Below are 15,758 nucleotides of genomic sequence, written 5' to 3' on the forward strand. Positions count from 1 at the left end.
GGAAAACTACAAAGTAGTATGTAATTCAATATGTTAAAGCAACATTATTCAGCAGGTTTCATCGACTTTATGAAGCAATATTAGTTAATTCTATATAGGGGGTGAAAGCCTTTTGGCCACAGCTGTAGGAATATCCCTGCAAGGAGTTCTGAGTGGAGCGCATTCACCTCAGAAGAATATCCCTGCAAGGAGTTCTGAGTGGAGCGCATTCACCTCAGAAGAATATCCCTGCAAGGAGTTCTGAGTGGAGCGCATTCACCTCAGAAGAATATCCCTGCAAGGAGTTCTGAGTGGAGCGCATTCACCTCAGAAGAATATCCCTGCAAGGAGTTCTGAGTGGAGCGCATTCACCTCAGAAGAATATCCCTGCAAGGAGTTCTGAGTGGAGCGCATTCACCTCAGAAGAATATCCCTGCAAGGAGTTCTGAGTGGAGCGCATTCACCTCAGAAGAATATCCCTGCAAGGAGTTCTGAGTGGAGCGCATTCACCTCCGAAGAATATCCCTGCAAGAAGTTCTGAGTGGAGCGCATTCACCTCAGAAGAATATCCCTGCAAGGATTTCTGAGTGGAGCGCATTCACCTCAGAAGAATATCCCTGCAAGGAGTTCTGAGTGGAGCGCATTCACCTCAGAAGAATATCCCTGCAAGGAGTTCTGAGTGGAGCGCATTCACCCCCGAAGAATATCCCTGCAAGGAGTTCTGAGTGGAGCGCATTCACCTCAGAAGAATATCCCTGCAAGGAGTTCTGAGTGGAGCGCATTCACCTCAGAAGAATATCCCTGCAAGGAGTTCTGAGTGGAGCGCATTCACCTCAGAAGAATATCCCTGCAAGGAGTTCTGAGTGGAGCGCATTCACCTCCGAAGAATATCCCTGCAAGGAGTTCTGAGTGGAGCGCATTCACCTCAGAAGAATATCCCTGCAAGGAGTTCTGAGTGGAGCGCATTCACCTCAGAAGTCTTGAGGTTTTAACAGCTCAGTACAGAGGGCTGTTACTGGAAAGCATGTCTAAATCTGGCAGAGACAACCCTGGAAGGTCAAGCTAATGATCTAGAGTTAGGGCTGGCTCTTGAGGCTGCTGGAATAGCAGCAGATTGCACACAGTGTTACAGTGGGGTCTAAAGGGGCTGTGTTGCCAGTAACACTTCCTATTGTCTCCAGACACCCTGTTGTGTTGTTTTAAATGTTTTACAGCCCAGTAGCAATTCTATTTGAGAGAAAGCAGAGGATGTTCAATTCAGTCAACAGATCACCACTGCAAGAAGCCATTACTAATGGGGTAAAACATTCACCAGCAAAAATCTTTTTTTTTAACTGTGCATTCAGCAAGTAGTTTGCGCAGGTACAATATTGTATCCCCGCTCTGGTATCTCCGGTGTTATTGTAATGCTCCTGTGAGGGGTAACTCGCTGCTTGCGCAGCACACCAAACAAGTGCAACGAAACAATCGAGGAATCCATCTGCTATGCGAATCTTTACACAGACTCGCTACCACAACAAAAACACAATCTGCACACGCATTACATCTTGGGTCGGATGTAAAACAGACTGCAAACCCCCCACAGTGAACACGATGACAGCGGTCATTGGTGCTCACATTAAGCGAGCAATGTATAATCCAGCAATCCAGCAGCAACCCGAATGGTAATATTACCTGCGTATCGATAGCAAGAAAATCACTCATGTGCATTGATTTGTATTGCGTTTCGCGTACAACACAAAGCATGTACAGTAATGCTATACTGTGTATTAATCTATAGTCACTGCCCCATTTCTGAAAATACCCCACAAAGGGGAGTTCATGTCATTTGAATTAATGTTTAAATAACGTAATCTAAGTGTATACTGTTCACGCAAACATGAATTAACATTATGCATAAGAATATTCATTGACTAAACTACATACAATTAAAGATGTTTGCATAACAGAAAATACATAAACAAACAACAACGAGTTACTCGGTTTGCATTTAAAGGCGCATATATCGATAGACTGCGCTATCTCTGAAACAGGAATAATACTACTTCCAAAAAGATGCCTAATTCCACCAATAACAGCAAGGTGCACCTGTAGTACCTACGAACGATACCGTTATTTGTATATGTGCAATAGTGCAAGAGAGTGCAATGTAATAGGGTCACAACCTGGCTACGTTTCATGCAGCGGTTTCTTCAGCTTAGACGTTACCAGCATGCGATTCTGCTGAACCCTGTCAAGTGATTTTGAAGTTCCTCTCCAGTATGTTTGTCACGGTAATCGCTTTACTGTTCATTACAAACAACAACAACACTACCCGAAGTCTGATGCTCTTTTGTTTCTACCCCATCAGGGTTACAGCGCTGCAATGTGTTATGCACATAATAATAAAGTAACGAGGCGCTTACCTTCATCCTCCAGCTCAAGTTTCTCCAGCATGCCTTCTGCTAACCCGTGAACCTGTGGAGACAAGTGCAGGGGACACAGTCAGCCTCTGCATCTCTCGCAGGCGCTGCACAGCTCTGTGATGTCGGAAGTAATCCAACGCGCACGCCTCTTCATAGGTTGAAACAGCAAAAAGCGACAGCAGCACCATGGAGCTTGATTTATAATGCCTTACTCAGAGAGAGCAAAACCCATCATCTCCTTCTCGTCTCGGAGACTGGCGAGTCAACTCACACAAGTGTGACGCTTTTTTGTTTTGCAGCGCAAATAATAATGTTAATAATAATAACTGCTGCGTTTGTATAAATAAACAACATATGACCGCAAATTGATTTTCTACGTACTTGTTCTGTGTGAGTAGTGCGGTTCTGTCTGCCTTTTTAATGAAAGGTATAATACCCGCCCGACCCCCTCCAGCCGCACCTGGGTGCAAGTGGAACGCTCCAGCTCGCCGCAGTCCTATCGAACAATGCCCCTGCTTTATTCGTGCTACCCAATGCAGGGGAAGGCAATGCCAAAAACCACAACCGGGGTAGAAAAAGATCGTGCTTTGAATGTAAACTGCATTTGCAAGAACAGTTCGTATCTACAAAGCGTTCATTAAAATATGTATAAGTACAGCCACTGGCAGCCTAAAAGCAAGCCCCAGTTACTAACTACTTCATAGGAGTAAAATAAACACCACGGTTTTCTGTTTCTTCTTCTTCCTAAAGCCCTGGGGGTTGTCGGTACAATTTTGGAGGTTTTGTTTTTTTTCAGCGCAGACTCTTCAAACAGACTCAACCGCTTTGTAAGCAGCGTCCAAATTTCGCGTTGACTTTCTGGTACGCGAGGAAGAATCATATTACGTTTGAACTACATACGACTTTGCTCAGTCAGTTAACCTACCCCCACTATTACAAATCATAGTATTACTATAATAATAATAATAATAATAATAATAATAATAATAATAATAATAATAATAATAATAATATGCAGTATTCTAGTTATAGTCAAGTAATATTGCAAAGTTAGAGTCCAAAATACAGTATTAGTAATGAAGTAGTAAAGATATATGTGCCTTAGTTAATGTTTGCATTCTGGAGTACTTTATTCATTAAACAGAAAACCACAGCCTTAAACAGAATTACATATCTATCTATCTATCTATCTATCTATTTATCTATCTATCTATCTATCTATCTATATAGTCAATGGGTCGCAGACTCGCTGCTGTTATTGCATGCAAGGGATTTGCGATTAAATACTAACTTTTATACTTCTTATATTTGCTTTCAGTTGAATTGTCCCAATACTTATGCTCACATAAAATAGGGGCATGGAACTCTGAAAGTGCTGTTATTATTAGTTGGTAAAACGTGTGTGTTGAAACAACTAGAAATGAAAGGTGACATTCTGTACTTTTGCCTCATATTCATCTTTTAATCATATTTTCATATTGCTTGAGTGTACAGAAAAAAACACATTACTCGTCATGTCACATGTCTTCTTTGTGTGTTTAAAACTGAAGTTACAGGGTTATGAATACCTCCCGTGACATATATAGATATATATATATATATATATATATATATATATATATAGATATATATATATATATATATATATACACGACTTTTTTGCTGAAAAGAGCCCACTTCCCAACATTTTTACATGTCTAAAACAACATGTGATAATAAGTTTTGCCACCAAATAATACACACCTAACACTATCCAATGCATGAACTCACAAAATAAAACCAAAAAAAATAAAATAAATAAAGATTCTTTCTTGTAAACAAATGCACTAGCCTCTGGAAGCCATTAGCTGCATAACTGCAGTTCATTGCTATAAACAGCAGGCCTTGCTGGTTTATTCAAGAGCTGAAAGAGGGCACATGTTTATACTGCTATAGGGATTCATTTCAATATAGCCAAAATGCTTTTCATTTTTCTTCACAGAACCAGGAAAGTATTTTTATTCCGGTAGGCTAGTGTTCCTAACGGCAGTATTCAGTTGCTTTTGCTTTATATTCTTAACATGTTTTTTATCAACATTTTAATTTTAAAATCCTTCCACGGAGTTCTTTCCTTACCACATTTTTTCAGTTTTGTTACACATTCTCGTCGCACACCCCTGGCTCTGGACAGCTACCGTGCCGTGCCAGTATCGGGTAAGAAAGGATGCTGGCATGGTATGGTGCTGACATGAGTTTTTACAAACATCATGGAAACAATGTGGCGTGCTTTCATAACAGTGACAGAACAATGCCAGCACAGTGCTGCAGGTTCGTGGAAACAAGGTAACAGATAACAATTGCTACGCATGCTAGTTTAGTCCAGCACGATACTTGTTGTGTTCCGTGTCTGTTTGTTTTGGCCATTGTGCCTTTTGTTTTGTATAACTGTTTTGTTTATTGTTTGGTATAAACCCCAGTCTGGTGTGGACATTTATTCATTTCCTGGCCTGTTGTCACACTGCAAAGCCAGCCTGTTCACATAAGCTGATTATATGTAGGGGTCCAAGGGCCGCTTATGCAAACAAAATACTGTACTCTTGGGTATTAGACACATAAATACGGCAGTGTTCATTTTGTACATGACCAGCCACATGTTAGCTGAGGCCTTTGTGGACCACTTTCTTTTGACAGATTGATCTTTCCGTGCAAAACATGAAGGACTGGTGAGCTGAGTAACACTTTCACTGGCTCCTGTCAGGGATGGAAATAAGACTGTGACAGAAACACAATGATTCTTGGTAGTAAATCTCCCTCCCAACCTGAGAGGGCACTAAGCAGCAAGAACAGAGTACCTTGGATGGGCTGGCCCAACAGTTCTTTCCCAGGGATCAAGGGAAGTCACCTAGAAAGGGGGTGGAATTCTGGTGCATTAACTCACCGACCCAAAAGGGAAACGATGTGGCAGTCGAGGATTGGAGGGACGGCTGTACTCGTTTACCAAGGTGTCATGTGTGAGGGCATAAAAAAGAACAGAGACGCAATCTGTTCCTTCGCTTTGGTTTACGAGTTGAACCTGAAAGGACCAAGTCATAAAAGTATTGCAAGTGTTTGTTTGTTTTGTCTATAATTGTTCTTGTTTGTTATTGGTAGATGGCTAACACGTTCCGAAATTGTAGCCAAGGGCCAGGACAAAACCCGGAACAGCACTGCACTATTGTCACTTATAAACCTGTATCACCCACCACGAGCACTACTGCACACACCCAGGACTGGTGACCGTATTAGTATATTGTGGGATGGATATTTGTGTTTATTATTTGGGACTGCAACCCCGTTGTTATTTACTCTGTGCACTACACATTGTTGTGTATTGCTGGGGATTATTATTTCGTCACCAGACCTGGATATAAAAGAATAAAACCTTTTCCAAACTGGATTACAAACCTCTTTGTCTGCTAAATTACACACAGCATCACTCCTGCACCTGCACCCAATCAACCACTTTGCCACAAGTGCTTTGCGACCTTTTTGTATAAAAAACACTATATGAATGCAATAAATAAATAAAAGCCAAGGACGCATTGCAGATCCGCAATCACCTCAGGAAAATTTATTGTAATATCTAGTATGCTGTTTTCTATACCAAGATTTCATTACTCACTCTTAGGTTAGTATTTGTATAATTCAAATAAAATCTACAGTAAGGTCCGCTGTCATATAATGTACGTATCCAGAGTTCAGACAGGCTACAGCTGCATTGATCATTTCTTGGTATTAATATTACACTGGGTGCAAATAATGGCATATCATTTCAGAAATACAACAAACATACCGTAAGGCTACAAACGGTTAAAATAACTGAATAAATCTCCTTCATAACCACAAGTATAGAAAAGGCTAAAATATTTTTCTAATTATACATATTGAATGATCTAGGTTGTCTGTAAGAAATTAACTCCTGTACACTCTCTCTCTCTGTATTGTTGGTGTCACAGACGCGGTCTGTTAAATTTCTGTTTCAAGGTGAGTTATGTACTCTTTCACTAATTAAAACCCTCCTTTTCCAAGTGCAAATTAATAATTTATGACAATTAACATGGATTTCCTTTTAAATTCCCACACAAACAAAATAAATAGTTTCAAGAAGCCCTGCTCGTCAAAATATTAACATTATTTTGTAAATCAACATAATTTTGGAAATCACATTAGGATGATTATTTAATAATGAAATAGGCATAACGACCGCTTGAAAATGCCAAAATCAATGTGGCATACTGATTTGTTGATTAACACTGGAGTTACCATTTACGACCTTTTGAAAATCCTGCCCATGATATCATAATGAAATGCATGCTGACAGCAGCTGCAGAGTCTATGATACAATGTGTAAAACATGTACAGCTCTCTGTACAGAGTGCTTATCAAATCTGAAAGTCACTAAGCGTTACATGTAAAGTGTGTAGTAAAGACCAAAATCCTTTGATACAACGAATTTGTACCTCTGATCATTAATTGAAATTCAACAAGAAATACACTGTGCACCAAAACACCCAAAAAATGCATCTATCTATGGGATCTGCAAGACTTGACAATGTTAGCTGTTTATTTTGCATTTCAGAAACAGTTTTCTCTCAGGAGACATCTGTGAAAATTAAAAGTCACACTGTTTGGAAAGTTACCTTCTGCATTGATTAAAAGAATCTGCAGGTGTGTGACGTTTTAATGAATTGATTTCAAACAAAGTAAAGGACACCCTTATGTGTGTACAGGAAAGTGTTGCATTGCAGACCCACACATCAGGCATTGCCAGAGCTCAGCATTTTTATGGCTTCATAATGGACAGGGTATATCAGTTCCCTGAAAGCATGTTGAGTTTTCTTCACAGTAGTTCCTGGTTTCCTGCAAATCAATTCTGTTGCACTTGAACCCTGAAAGCAACCTGTGAACGCTAACCGAAGATCTAATAAGCTCTACCATGGGACCTGCCATTAAATCACCCTTTCCAAAGCAAACAAGGAAATCCAATTCCCAGTGCAAGTACCTGGGGCTTAAGTGAACACAACCGCTGCAGATGAAAAATTGAAAATTAGATTTCAAGGTTTGCAGCAGTGTGGGGATAAGAGAAAGCAACACTATAACTATAACATGTGCATGTCGACACCACAAATCCATAAGAGACGACTCAACCTCTGCCTGTGCATTGAAACCTCAGCATTTCATTCTGTCCAACGACGAAAGCTGGCAAAGTAGATGGAAACATTATCAGCCTTCAGGGCTATTCGTGGGTAAACGAGTCAAAAAATGTTTATGCTAGTTGCAGAAAAGCACAGCCAACGTTATGTAAACATTTATTTGGTATTTACCAGCTCTTCTACGATAATTGTCATATGTAAGACCAAACAGCTTTTAATTATATTTTAATCAGGCCTTCCCAGGCACTGTGCTATACTACATGGCAGATATTTACACAGAGTGTGTTCTGTCAAATGACAGATCCATATTTATGTCTCATTTAGTACAATATGTGGCACCTCACTTAACCCTTCTAATGGCTTAGCCTATTAAAACCAGGTTAACATTAGACCACAAGATGCTATCCAGACAGTGAGCGGGTAACGGCCCCTGATAGAATGTAATGGGTTATTAACTACACTAACCAGACGCCTCCCCTCTGAAGAGCTTAGCAAAGTGTAGTACAGCAGAGTAAAAGCACAGGTAAGAACATTCAGGGTCAAGAATTGTAAGAGAAAACATTAACAAGACACACTAAATACAAACACATAAAGAGAATAGTAAACCACAAGATGTCTTTCAAAATGTTCATTTTAGAAAGGTTATAACAAAGATGTATGTCTGAGTGTTACGGAAACTATAGGTGCATTACTGACCTAGAATATTGCCATTGATCTCATTTTTAATGGGCTTCCCTTACATGAGTTTATCACTGTATATGCACAGTATTAGTTCACATGCATTTACTGTGCTGTGTTACTGAACTATACTAGGCTTTTACCATTAATTGAGCTACTATATAAATTTGAGAACACAATGAAACAAGAGACAGCACATAGCTTACAGTTTTTGTTTTCCCAATTGCCACATTCTTATTTGTAATTAGAAACCTCAGAACTTTCATCCACCAAGCAGGAAGCTCTACTGGAGCACAGTACCAGAACTTTCATCTATCAAGCAGGAAGCTCTACTGGAGCACAGTACCAGAACTTTCATCCACCAAGCAGGAAGCTCTACTGGAGCACAGTACCAGAACTTTCATCCACCAAGCAGGAAGCACTACTGGAGCACAGTACCAGAACTTTCATCTATCAAGCAGGAAGCTCTACTGGAGCACAGTACCAGAACTTTCATCCACCAAGCAGGAAGCTCTACTGGAGCACAGTACCAGAACTTTCATCCACCAAGCAGGAAGCACTACTGGAGCACAGTACCAGAACTTTCATCCACCAAGCAGGAAGCTCTACTGGAGCACAGTACCAGAACTTTCATCTATCAAGCAGGAAGCTCTACTGGAGCACAGTACCAGAACTTTCATCCACCAAGCAGGAAGCTCTACTGGAGCACAGTACCAGAACTTTCATCCACCAAGCAGGAAGCTCTACTGGAGCACAGTACCAGAACTTTCATCTATCAAGCAGGAAGCTCTACTGGAGCACAGTACCAGAACTTTCATCTATCAAGCAGGAAGCTCTACTGGAGCACAGTACCAGAACTTTCATCCACCAAGCAGGAAGCACTACTGGAGCCCAGTACCAGAACTTTCATCTATCGAGCAGGAAGCTCTACTGGAGCACAGTACCAGAACTTTCATCCACCAAGCAGGAAGCTCTACTGGAGCACAGTACCAGAACTTTCATCCACCAAGCAGGAAGCTCTACTGGAGCACAGTACCAGAACTTTCATCTATCAAGCAGGAAGCTCTACTGGAGCACAGTACCAGAACTTTCATCCACCAAGCAGGAAGCTCTACTGGAGCACAGTACCAGAACTTTCATCTATCAAGCAGGAAGCTCTACTGGAGCACAGTACCAGAACTTTCATCCACCAAGCAGGAAGCTCTACTGGAGCACAGTACCAGAACTTTCATCTATCGAGCAGGAAGCTCTACTGGAGCACAGTACCAGAACTTTCATCCACCAAGCAGGAAGCTCTACTGGAGCACAGTACCAGAACTTTCATCCACCAAGCAGGAAGCTCTACTGGAGCACAGTACCAGAACTTTCATCCACCAAGCAGGAAGCTCTACTGGAGCACAGTACCAGAACTTTCATCTATCAAGCAGGAAGCTCTACTGGAGCACAGTACCAGAACTTTCATCCACCAAGCAGGAAGCTCTACTGGAGCACAGTACCAGAACTTTCATCCACCAAGCAGGAAGCTCTACTGGAGCACAGTACCAGAACTTTCATCCACCAAGCAGGAAGCTCTACTGGAGCACAGTACCAGAACTTTCATCCACCAAGCAGGAAGCTCTACTGGAGCACAGTACCAGAACTTTCATCCACCAAGCAGGAAGCTCTACTGGAGCACAGTACCAGAACTTTCATCTATCGAGCAGGAAGCTCTACTGGAGCACAGTACCAGAACTTTCATCCACCAAGCAGGAAGCTCTACTGGAGCACAGTACCAGAACTTTCATCCACCAAGCAGGAAGCTCTACTGGAGCACAGTACCAGAACTTTCATCCACCAAGCAGGAAGCTCTACTGGAGCACAGTACCAGAACTTTCATCTATCGAGCAGGAAGCTCTACTGGAGCACAGTACCAGAACTTTCATCTATCAAGCAGGAAGCTCTACTGGAGCACAGTACCAGAACTTTCATCCACCAAGCAGGAAGCTCTACTGGAGCACAGTACCAGAACTTTCATCCACCAAGCAGGAAGCTCTACTGGAGCACAGTACCAGAACTTTCATCCACCAAGCAGGAAGCTCTACTGGAGCACAGTACCAGAACTTTCATCCACCAAGCAGGAAGCTCTACTGGAGCACAGTACCAGAACTTTCATCCACCAAGCAGGAAGCTCTACTGGAGCACAGTACCAGAACTTTCATCCACCAAGCAGGAAGCACTACTGGAGCACAGTACCAGAACTTTCATCTATCGAGCAGGAAGCTCTACTGGAGCACAGTACCAGAACTTTCATCCACCAAGCAGGAAGCTCTACTGGAGCACAGTACCAGAACTTTCATCCACCAAGCAGGAAGCACTACTGGAGCACAGTACCAGAACTTTCATCCACCGAGCAGGAAGCTCTACTGGAGCACAGTACCAGAACTTTCATCTATCGAGCAGGAAGCTCTACTGGAGCACAGTACCAGACCTTTCATCCACCAAGCAGGAAGCTCTGCTGGAGCACAGTACCAGAACTTTCATCCACCAAGCAGGAAGCACTACTGGAGCACAGTACCAGAACTTTCATCCACCAAGCAGGAAGCTCTACTGGAGCACAGTACCAGAACTTTCATCTATCAAGCAGGAAGCTCTACTGGAGCACAGTACCAGAACTTTCATCTATCAAGCAGGAAGCACTACTGGAGCACAGTACCAGAACTTTCATCCACCAAGCAGGAAGCTCTACTGGAGCACAGTACCAGAACTTTCATCCACCAAGCAGGAAGCTCTACTGGAGCACAGTACCAGAACTTTCATCCACCAAGCAGGAAGCTCTACTGGAGCACAGTACCAGAACTTTCATCCACCAAGCAGGAAGCTCTACTGGAGCACAGTACCAGAACTTTCATCCACCAAGCAGGAAGCTCTACTGGAGCACAGTACCAGAACTTTCATCCACCAAGCAGGAAGCTCTACTGGAGCACAGTACCAGAACTTTCATCTATCAAGCAGGAAGCTCTACTGGAGCACAGTACCAGAACTTTCATCCACCAAGCAGGAAGCTCTACTGGAGCACAGTACCAGAACTTTCATCCACCAAGCAGGAAGCTCTACTGGAGCACAGTACCAGAACTTTCATCTATCGAGCAGGAAGCTCTACTGGAGCCCAGTACCAGAACTTTCATCCACCAAGCAGGAAGCTCTACTGGAGCACAGTACCAGAACTTTCATCCACCAAGCAGGAAGCTCTACTGGAGCACAGTACCAGAACTTTCATCCACCAAGCAGGAAGCTCTACTGGAGCACAGTACCAGAACTTTCATCCACCAAGCAGGAAGCTCTACTGGAGCACAGTACCAGAACTTTCATCCACCAAGCAGGAAGCTCTACTGGAGCACAGTACCAGAACTTTCATCCACCAAGCAGGAAGCTCTACTGGAGCACAGTACCAGAACTTTCATCCACCAAGCAGGAAGCTCTACTGGAGCACAGTACCAGAACTTTCATCCACCAAGCAGGAAGCTCTACTGGAGCACAGTACCAGAACTTTCATCTGAGCCACTAACTCACTGTGTGACCCTGAACAAGTCACTCTACAACTCAGTCTTTTGGGTGAGACGTTGTCGTAAGTGACTCTGCAGCTGATGCATAGTTGACACACCCTAGTCTCCTACCTTGGAAAGCGCTTTGTGAAGGTGGTCCACTATGAAAAACGCTACTGGTATATAAAAATTATTAATTATATGATAACATTCTTTAAAATATGTGTTCGCCCTTTAAAAACCAGATGTCAACTGAATTTCAGGTCCCGGTGCCAATAATCAATTTCAGTACAAGACTCCAGGGGCTGTTTAACCAGAGAGCACAGGCAGACACACTAAAAGGAAAAGTTGCGTCAGGAACATTAAAGGATTAAGGACTGGGGAGAAATCAAAGAGACTATTCAAGATAAATAACAATGAAGATAGACTGTGAAAAATTCTGCTTCAGCAAAAATAGTGGGTGGACTGTGTTCACCCTTCCATAAAAGAGAGTGCATCTCAGCCAACCTGCGTCAACCCCCCAGTCTAACATTGACTCAAAAACATGATCCTTTTTAGAAACCAAGCCTGGCCATTATAAAAGGATTGAGAGGGACAATAAAAACTGAACAAATTGATTTAGCAGTGGAAAAAACTATCATCAAAGGTTCCATGACACACTGTAGTGTGCATCTCGATCCCAGTGTCAATAGCTCTTACTTGCTTGTCACACACAAGCCCTTTGGAATGATGCTACTGTTTTTATGTGATGTTTAAAATAGCTCTAAAAACATAAAGGCAATAATCAATATCCTGTCAGTATTTATTGATTAGGCACAATGTAACCCTTTCAGTCCTGAGTTATTTTTGGCAAGCTGAAGAGTAAACCCCTTCATTGAGTATAAATGAGGCAGGCCTTTTTTTTACCTACATATATTTATACACTGTATGTCTGAGCTAGTGTAGAAATATATGTAATAATATGTAATAAAAACAAATGTTTCTGTCCTGTTCTCATGTATACACAGTAAAGGAGTCCCTTCAGCTGGACAAAACCAATTCAGGACTGAAAGGGTTACTCTAGTGTGGTACCACATATCATTTTTACATTCTTTCAAGATTTATTTACCCTTTTAACCAATGAAAACTGTTTTCTGAAACAAGAATCAATATCATTTAAAAAAAAAAAAAAAAAAGTTTATTTAAAATTCATGCCAGTGAAACAAATGTTAACTGGATGCCTTCATTGAACCCATGGCTTCCTTTGGGCTGGTACTGTATGCAGTGTCATACTCACAGGTGCTGAGGTAGCAATGGGGATCGGGGAGGGTGTGGGCGGCTTGGCTGAGACCACAGTGTGGCCCGTGTGGAGGGAGAGCCGCTGGCCAGTGTCAGGGGGGGAGGAGTAAGAGCGGAGACGTGCCGCTAACCGTTCTGGATCATTCTTGTACGTCTCCAGGGGAAAGCAGGGTTGTTTGGTCGCTTGGGTTGGAGTAGAAGGTGGTGAGGGGGGTCCTGAGGCTGCAGGGAAAGGGAGTAGGGATTTTAAACACATATCTGAATTGTGAGCTTTAGTATAAACATTTACTGTCTTGCATACCGTAATGTTTAAAAAATGACATTGTTTATTGACTGCTGTTGTAGTGAGTTAATGGCTTGCTACAACAGCAGTTAATCACCAGGATATTTTCGGAGCAGGACTGACAGCCTTTCCATGGAGCAGAAAGTAATTAATAACTGGCAGCCATTTATGAAATATGTGGCTCCAGTTCAAGTGTGGAAGACAACGACAGTGCACAGTGCCTGTGGTAATATAAGTGTACTTCAGTGCATCCTTGGACTGGACCTTGCTTCAGGTCAAGCCTGGTCACAACATATTATATTTAACTAGCACTGGTTCAAGCAGGCGAAGTACCACACAACAGACATCTTAAGACTTAGTAAAATAATTCAGTAGAACATATGCAGCACCCAATTCTGCAAAGTAGGTCTGGGATCCTTTTCAATGTAATAGTGTCATTTGTAATGCATTTCCATTGCAATGCAGTAGTGTCATTCGTGATGCATTTCAATTACAATGCAGTAGTGTCATTCGTAATGCATTTCAATTGCAATGCAGTAGTGTCATTCGTAATGCATTTCAATTGCAATGCAGTAGTGTCATTCGTAATGCATTTCAATTACAATGTAATTGGAATTTCAGCAAATAATTCTGCTTTAATTGCAACCAATTCTAATTGGCCCCAGGTCTGTTTCAAACTCTTCTAGACCATGTAAAAATAGTGTAATCTAACACATGCTGAATGTACACAGGTTCATCAGAAGCAGTCAATAGCCCAGCCAAGGTGTCAGTGCTGTGAAAACGTACATCACACAAAGTGCTAGCATATGAGAGTGTTTCTGAAGATATAGCTTCCATTAGACCAATCAATCATGCATGCACAGGTAGATCACATGGACTCAGAATATTATACTGTACACTCCTAAACAAAGGCATCTCCAGACTCCATACCGAGTTCTCGACATATAGCTACAATGTAAGTCTGACGTACAGTCAGTAGTTCATATGCACGAGTCATTTCACTATATGTCGGAGCTTTTCTTTACCAGAGTGGAGAAAAATGGAAAACATTTCTCCTGTTTGTTTTTTTTTGGTTACACAGCATTCATTAAATCCTACTTGTTTACTGGGGTGCTGAATAACGAATGTGAATCAGTGTAGAACAGGAGGCCTTCTAGTTTCTTATGATTTTGTGCATCGTGCTTTCGTGCCTTGCGTCCATTATTGGGGTTTTGCAAGCTGCACCTCGCGGGCACAGAGGAGACTTTCTGTGCCTTTAACAGAAGCCTTTACGACTGCATGAACCATTACCTTTGAAACCTCTTTGTCTGCCTGCATTTAATCTGATTACACAGATGAGTATGAAATGCTGAGAGACCCGGGTGAATGAGACCACATCGGTGTATCCCTCATGGAAGGGAAAACGAAGGCATTAACGGAGCCAGGACGAGAGCAATGCATCACTTGCTACTGAGCTGTCAGGGTTTGAATGTATTAGCTTAGTTCAGATTCCCCTGGGAAAGCAATTCTAATGCTTTTTTTAATTATCATTTTTAGCTTATTTCAGACGCTGTAACTCAGAACTCAAAACTGTTTAATCAGCAGGCCTGCCACTTCCCTTCACTGAAGCAGCCCAAATCAGTGAAAAAGGCTTTATTCATAACTGCCTCATAAAACTGCCAGCTCTTATCCTCCATCTCACCCGCCCAATGCCATCATTAGATGGCTCCAGAATATAAAGCAGTGTCTCCCAGACAAATCCCCCCACCCCTCCCGACTCCATAAGCAAACACACACAGCTGCCTAACGACTGCAGAAATGAAGCCATCACAAGCCAGTTTTACGACTTTGCTACGTGACAACAACATTCATGGCAGAGACGTTAAAGCACCTAGCATCGCAGAAATCAGAGAATCCACAGGGCCCAGCCATATACAGCTCTGATATCTACAAAAGGGGGTGAGATACATACAAAAAAGGGTTAGTCCTGTAATGATGTAATCATGTAAAAAGAGGCTAAGAGAATCACAGACATACAGTACAGTTGATCTGCTAGTGGCTGAGTTGATTCCCTGCCTAGGGTTACCAGACATCCTGGGAAAACTGGGATTCTTTTACTTTTCTGCCTTCTTTTTTTTGTCCCGGTCAGAAACAGTAAAATTGTTAAACTGTCCTGGTTTTGCTGTTGTCTTCACACTTTATTTAAATAAAGTACAAAACAGTATCACTGTGCTCAGCAAGTTAACAGCAGTCATTTATTGTGTTAGCACCATTCAAAATAAAATAAACAATCTTCTGGATTCGTTATTTAATGGTTCAGATTATGTGTCTATCACACGTTTGAATGGTAATAGCTGATCTATCAAACGTTTGTCATGGTATTAAGAACATGCCACCGAGTTTAAGCCAGCCTTAAAATTACCCCGTATGTATCATGACACTTTTGGCAAGTTAAGGCCGTGTT

The 15,758-nt window shown here is 42.0% G+C and overlaps 1 protein-coding gene across 9 annotated transcripts in view; it reads right to left on the bottom strand.

Moving 5' to 3' along the window:
• LOC121310040 (5'-AMP-activated protein kinase subunit gamma-2) overlaps window positions 1–15,758 on the bottom strand; it is a 130,609-nt gene that overhangs the window by 34,199 nt on the left and 80,652 nt on the right. For 8 of the 9 annotated variants that reach the window (XM_041243255.1, XM_041243272.1, XM_041243250.1 and 5 more), the window contains 2 exons: window positions 13,031–13,254; window positions 2,385–2,436 (listed from right to left, as the gene is read on the bottom strand). In XM_041243255.1, coding sequence (XP_041099189.1) covers window positions 2,385–2,436; window positions 13,031–13,254 — 276 coding nt within the window. Of the gene's footprint in view, window positions 1–2,384; window positions 2,437–13,030; window positions 13,255–15,758 lie in introns of those variants that run through there. The other variant, XM_041243306.1, reaches the window with a different exon arrangement.

This window comes from Polyodon spathula, chromosome 3 (genome assembly GCF_017654505.1).
Source record: "Polyodon spathula isolate WHYD16114869_AA chromosome 3, ASM1765450v1, whole genome shotgun sequence".
Taxonomy (NCBI): Eukaryota; Metazoa; Chordata; class Actinopteri; order Acipenseriformes; family Polyodontidae; genus Polyodon; species Polyodon spathula.